This window comes from Camelina sativa, chromosome 8, assembly GCF_000633955.1.
Source record: "Camelina sativa cultivar DH55 chromosome 8, Cs, whole genome shotgun sequence".
NCBI lineage: Eukaryota > Viridiplantae > Streptophyta > Magnoliopsida > Brassicales > Brassicaceae > Camelina > Camelina sativa.
The window spans coordinates 16,974,293-16,981,844 of record NC_025692.1 but is presented as its reverse complement, the minus strand read 5'-3'; the positions used below and the strand labels follow the sequence as shown (position 1 = coordinate 16,981,844).

Below are 7,552 nucleotides of genomic sequence, written 5' to 3'. Positions count from 1 at the left end.
CATAATATAAACAATGGTAACGTTTAATGTGTATATGGGTACAGATATATAGTGTAAGTAATCTAGGAACATTGAGGTGTGACGTCGGCCATGGTGACGTCATTCTCGTATATTTTTAGCTGTTAATACTTACGGCAACATTTGTAAAGTAACACTTGCGTAATTGTATTATTTAGTTGTAATGAAGAGGTGTACAAGTGTCGTAATATCTAAACAAAAACTAAATTGTCAATGGTTTGTATGAGTGAGTGTAAATGAATAAACATGAAAAAATAATGACTGTATATGATTTTCTGATTTTTTTTAAATTGATTTGAAGTCTTATCTAAACATGAGAAAATATACAACGTTTACAGCACGGTTGATTGGTTGACCTGCCAATTGAGCTGTTAAATCATTATGCCCCCTACAGAGGTCAAAGCAAATATATATATATACTTAACGAAAATGTGATCAAAATTCGTTTTTAAAAATATAGAATTTGTGATCCATCTTCCTTCATCTTTAAATTTCACAAAATTTATATATTAATATAATAATAGTGTTTTTTAGGATATGTGTTAATTTTTTTTTGTCATCGTTAAATCTACAAGAGCTCGACTCATAGTCATTGCAATAATAACAAAAGAGAAGGACTTTTTTGGCTTAATTAGACTAAACCAAGTTTCTCTAAACCAAAACTAATTAAACCATTGTATGGTTAATTAATAACTCGACTACATAGTAAACCAGTGACAACCCGTTTAGTGAACCCCACTTGTCCCCCACTAGATTGTTTCCATAGGCTCCAAACTGGTTTTGCAGGGCATCGATTCTAACCCCTCACTGTGGATATACAGCTCAATTGGTGACAGCTTGTACTGTGGGAAGGTTGTTAAAGGGTGGAGACCAGGGTTCGAGGAACGGTGCACCAATAACCTACTGGTGGATTTGGATATCCATGGTGAGGGGTTAGGATTGATGCCCTGCAGGGCCAGCTTGGGGCCTATGGGGGCAAGCTAGCGGTGGGGCTAATGGGATCTACGGGACGAGTTGTCACATAAAAATCAGCTTAATTGGTGACAGCTTGTCCTGTGGGAATGTTGTTAAAGGATGGGGACCAGGGTTCGAGGTTCGTCTGGCGCACCAATAATCTACTGGTGGATTTGGATATCCACGGTGAGGGGTTAGGATCGATGCCCTATAGGGCAAGCTTGGGGCCTATTGGGGCAAGCTAGCGAAGGCTAGTGGGGTCCACGGGACGGATTGTCACAAAACCAACCAAAATTAGACCAAATTCACTCTAATTCCCGATAAAATCTCAAATCTTCCTTTTTTTTGGTACACGGGCATTACAAGACAACACCAGCATCAACGCCGAGCTCACAAGCCCCATCAATACCACAACCAGCCAAGCCCTCCCGGATGAGCCTGCAACTCTGCCACCTCCTCACTGCCCATACTCTAGGCTACACTCAAACTAGACTCGGGAACCTATCTCTGACCACGACCACGACCACAACCTTGACCAGCACCTCTAATCATATGTACCACTAAGAACAGAAGGCTAAGCAAACAAACTAAACCATACTACTCAAGAAAACACAACTTACCGCGGAATTTTATTGAAAGCTCAAAGAGGATGTTCTATGATCCCATGCCACATATAATTGACTAACTCACATAATCAACCAAGGCATGCAATCCAAACATCGACACACAAAGCACACAGCGAACCCGTACCTAGAACCGTGAGGACTCTTATACCAAACTGAAAAAATCCGATCCGTTTTTTTCTTTAATACCTTAATATCTAGTGATCACATACTCACTAACAACCTATCATCATTCAACACAACCAGCAGATAACATTTAACAACATAAACTATTATCATGAAACGAATAAATTGAATAAACGAATAATTAATAACAATCCAATAATACCAAAAGCATAAAACAATGTCATAGAACCATCAATCTAACATCTGTTAGAGACACAACGTTCCACTCTAGGAACCTAATAAACACTACAAAAAAATGAGTGTGTTGTATCACTGAACTGTATCACAAAACTAAGTGATGCAATTTTGAATTACTCATTGACAACTGAAGTAACTATATACCACTTAGCATCAATTAATTTAAATGGTATTATAATTATCTAATTTGATATCAACTAGTTAAAATTGATTAAGTTTCTGTTATATTGTATCACTTTTGAAAAATAGATTTAAAAATATAAATTTACATCATTTAGATAATTGATGTATCTATATTATGTTTGGTATAAAATCATTGTTTTAAACGATACAAAATTTACATTAATTAAAATTGATGTTAAATAAATTATATTAATATTATTTAAAAATTACATATATATATATATATATATACAAAGAATTAACGTAATTAGAAGATAAATATTGAAAAAAGTTCGGCGATAAAACATTATATAGCAGATCATTAGCTGAACAAAGCAAACCTAACTGTTTTTCTTTTTTACTTGTATTATTAAGGATCCTTTGTTCTTGATCATTGACCGTATGATTTATTTTGGTTGTAATAATATTTTTTCGTTTCCGTTTGTAAAGAAGTTCTAATAGGAAATCTGGCCTATGTTTATTCCATAAATCAAGTTAGTTTATGTTTATACATAATTTTTGGCTGAATTAAAATGTTTAAAATTGAAATGATCCGACCCATTTTTTTAAAATAAATAAATCATAAATAAATAATAATAAATAATAATAAATAATAATAAATAATAATAAATAATAATAAATAATAATAAATAATAATAAATAATAATAATAATAATAATAATAATAATAATAATAATAATAATAATAATAATAATAATAATAATAATAATAATAATAATAATATAAATAAATAAATAAACTACAACTAGTGGTCTCATACCCACTAGCCACCTAACTACAATCACAACTAACAGCGAAAATAACCAATACCAATATCCAATAAATATCCAATAATAAGAATAATATTATAACATAAACGATATCTAATATTCAACCAACAGGAAACAAAGAACCAGCAACCTAGCAATATTTCTAAAGAAACAAAACACTCGAGTTAAGGGTTTTCCTAACCCAAAACGCAGCGTTTAACTTAAACTCGTCCGCACAAAACCGGCTATGCATCGACCGATGCACATAGTGAATCGACCGATGCAATTCCTAAATCGAGATTTCGGTTTGCGGATGTTACAAAAATCTCTTTTAACACTTTCGAAATTTATGTGGTCGAACGAGATCACATGTACGTTACTTCAATTGGTAATTATGGAAAAAAAACAGAATAACTCAAAAAAGTACTTCTAAGTGGTATCCATAAGGAAAATGTTGTTAAAGAATCGAAAGTAGACTTAGGCTCCTCAACATACCTAAGTCTACATGCCATAATGTTGGCTCCTCATCGGGCCTAAGCCTGCATGCCATATATATAAGGAAATCCAATATTCGTCTCTCGGATTGTCACCCTACAACGCGCCCCCGGATCGTCATCCGAAGTCGATATACCAACCATATTCCCAAGCCACAAAGTCTCCAAATATAGTAGTACTTGGAGAACAAAAGTCTCCCAAGAGTCGCAAGCAAACAATTCTGAACACGTCTGAGCCCTATCCCTATCCAGGTTTCCTCCCCGTGGCTCGCGTAAAACAACACAATGTCCTACCAACCACACATCCCCTCACTGAATACTTTATGACCACACATGGATCATCTCTCTGCCACTAGGGCCACCACAAATGCCAAACAAATGTCCTAAACAGGACCGCCACAAAGGCCAACAATTGTCCTAAATAGGACCGCCACCAAGGCCAAACAAATGTCCTAAACAGGACCGCCACAAAGGCCAAACAAATTTCCTAAACAGGACCGCCACCAAGGCCACTTGTCCCGAACGACCGTCACAAAGACCACTCGTCCCTTAGGACCGTCATGAAGACCACTTGTCCCGAAGGTCCGTCACGAAGACCATACATCCCGAAGGATCGCCTCAACATGCCACACGTCCCGAAGGACCGTCACGAAGACCATACATCCCGAAGGACCGCCTAAACAGGCACATTGGCTAAATAGTCCGCCACAAAGGCCACGCAATTGGCTAAACAACCCACCACAAAGGCCACACAATTGGCTAAACAGCCCACCACAAAGGCCACACAATGTCTCAAAAGACTGCCACACACAGGCACAATGACTCAAAAGTCTGCCACGAAGGCCACACAAGCTCCTCCAAGGCCCACAACCACTAAAAATGATCAAATTTTAACTCACATAAAACTTACCATTTTTAGAACTTTCCAATTTTGAAAACTTTCCACTCTTGGAAATTCCAAAGGACTCTCATCAAAGGAACCTTCTTCCTCCGAAGTTCCTTGATCCTCCTCTCGAAAACCCTCACTGGTCTCGCCTCCAAAGTAATGTTAGGCTGAAGATCCTCAGGAATCTTAGCTAACAACTAATCATCCTCATAGAGACACTTCCGCAACATCAAAACATGGAAAACCTTGTGGAACGCACGCATAACCTCGGGTAACTCCAGTCTATAAGCCACTGGTCCAACTCGCTCAATCACTCTGAACGGACCCATAAACCTCAGACTCAACTTAGTCTCAGTCAATGACCTGTTCGGATCCCGCAACATGGCCATCTTGAGGTACACTCTATCTCCAACCTGAAACTCAAGATCTCTCCTCCTCCTATCGGCATAACTCCTCTGCCGATCCTGAGCTTCCTTCATGTTCAACTTGAGAACCCGAATCTTCTCTGAGGTCTCCTGAACAAAATCTGCTCCGTACATGCTCCTCTCCCCCACCTGAGTCCAGCATAACGGTGTACGGCACGACCTCCCATACAAAGCCTCAAAAGGAGTCATGCCAATACTTGCCTGGTAACTGTTGTTATAAGCAAACTCTACCAAGCTCAAATGATCTGCCCAATGGCCACCCCAATCCAATTCACACATCTTAGTTAAGACCGCTGCTCCATCAGTCTTCTTAATGGCCAAAAAATGTGCCGACTTAGTCAACCGGTCCACAATGACCCAAATAGCATCAAACGTCCTGGACAATGGTAAACAACCACGAAGTCCATAGTAATCATATCCCACTTCCACTCTGGAATGGGAAGACTCTTCAACAAAACACATGGTACCTGATGCTCAGCCTTCACTAGCTGACATACATCGCACCTCGCAACCCAACTAGCCACGTCCTTCTTTATCCCGACCCAGTGATAGTACCTCTTGAGATCTCGGTACATCTTAGTCGCTCCTAGATGAATAGAGAACATGCTAGCATGAGCCTCTCTCAGAATCTCCTGCCTCAACTCCTCATCCTTAGGCACCCAGATCCGCCCATGCACCAGAATAGTACCATTAGCCGAAACCTGATACTCAAAATCAACATCCTTTGAGGCATTCACCAGCCCCAAATATTTCTCCTGTGCCAACCGCACTCTGCTCAACAGATCTGCTCTATTAGCTGCAACCACACCCAACGGCTCCTGAGAAACCGCACACAAGCTCAACGCATTGATCTCCCTACAAGAGACTCCATATCCTGCTCCTGCGCCGAAGCCGCCCGCTTCCGACTCAAGGCATCTACAACCAAGTTAGCCTTACCAGGATGATAGGCTATCTCCAAATCATAATCCGCCACCATCTCCATCCACCGCCTCTGCCTCAAGTTCAGCTTGGGCTGAGTGAATGTGTACTTCATGCTCTTATGATCGGTAAACACATGTACCTTTGCACCATAAAGATAAGATCTCCAAATCTTCAGGGCAAAAACTACAGCACCCATCTCCAAGTCATGAGTAGGATAGTTGTCCTCATGCTTCCGCAACTGCCGCGAAGCATAGACAATCACCTTCCCATGCTACATCATCACACCAACCAAACCAACTCTGGATGCATCTGTATACACCACATAGGGTTCTCCCTGCTCAGGCAAAGCCAACACCGGAGTAGTAGTCAACATCTCCTTCTGGCTTGCAAAGCCCTCCTCGCACTCATGTGACCAGACAAAAGGAACATCCTTCCCCGTCAACTTCGTCATAGGACGTGCTCTGCTCGCAAACCCCTGCACGAATCTCCTGTAATACCAAGCCAACCCAAGAAAACTCCTGATCTCCTTGGCATTCTGCGGTCTAGGCCAATCCCTGATAGCCTGAATCTTCCCCGGATCTACAGAAACTCCATCTACAGACACAATGTGACCCAGAAAACCCATCTCCCGCTGCCAGAAACTACACTTGCTCAACTTAGCAAACAACTTCTGATCCCGCAGCTTCTCCAGAACTGACCTCAAATGCACTGCATGCTCCTCAGGACTCTTAGAATAAACCAGGATGTCGTCGATGAAAATGATGACAGACACGTACAAAAACTCCTGAAACACGCTGTTCATCAATCTCATAAACGCAGCTGGTGCGTTAGTCAACCCAAAAGGCATCACCACAAACTCATAATGCCCATACCTCGTCCTGAAAGCAGTCTTCCTCACATCTGCCTCATCTATCGGGATCTGATGATAACCCGACGCCAGATCTACCTTGGAGAACCAAGTAGCACCTCTCAACTGATCCAACAGCTCATCGATCCTCGGAAGAGGGTACTTGTTCTTCACAGTGACCTGGTTCAAACCCCTGTAATCAATACACAACCAGAAACTCCCATCCTTCTTCTTAACGAATAACACCGGCGCTCCCCACGGTGATACACTAGAACGGATGAATCCCTTGCTCAACAAATCCTCTAACTGCTTCTTCAGTTCTACCATCTCTGCTGGATCCATCCTGTAAGGAGCCTTAGATAACGGTGTCGTCCCTTGTTGCAGTTCAATCGTAAAAGGATCAGACCGAGATGGTGGTAACCCCTGCAACGACTGGAACACTTCCTCAAACTCCTCTACAACCGGAATACCGCTAACCATAGACTTCCCCACTGACTCTGGCATAGATATAGTAACCAAATAAGCCTCACGGCCCTTCTCGATCATCTTCCCAGCCTGAATGGCCGAGATCACGAGACTCCCCGAAGTCGGTCTAATCCCCTGATAAACCAACTTCCCTCCTGAGCGCTCAAACTCCACTCTACCCCGATGACAATCCAGATGAACCATATGCCAATGCAACCAGTCCATCCCCAAGATAACATCATACAACTCCACTAGGCTGATAAGCAAATCCGCAGGCCACGACTCCCCTGCGATCTGAATATCAATTCCTCTGGCTCGTCCAATAACCCTCAGGAACTTGCCTCCTGCAACTCTGACAACTCCTGTACGCTCCCCAGAATCCCCCCTGAATCTCGGGCTATCTGCATACTTTGGAGTAATGAAGCTATGCGAAGCTCCAGAATCAAACATAACATGGGACTTAAACCCTCCCACCAACAAGGTCCCTACACCAACCTCATGTGTTGAGAACCTAACACTTTATCACAGGACAACATAAAATCTGAAGTTACTAAGAATTCACAAAGATTAGGTACCAGAAATTATACATGTGATCGCCCCGGCACTGGTTCCACCAGTCTCTAC

The 7,552-nt window shown here is 41.4% G+C and overlaps 1 protein-coding gene across 1 annotated transcript; it reads right to left on the bottom strand.

The window, feature by feature from the left end:
* On the bottom strand, positions 6,266 to 6,679 carry LOC109126084 (RNA-directed DNA polymerase homolog; the record flags this gene model as incomplete). Its single annotated transcript, XM_019229168.1, has 1 exon — positions 6,266 to 6,679. A coding segment is annotated over one exon (414 nt), but the record flags the coding sequence as incomplete, so codon positions are not given.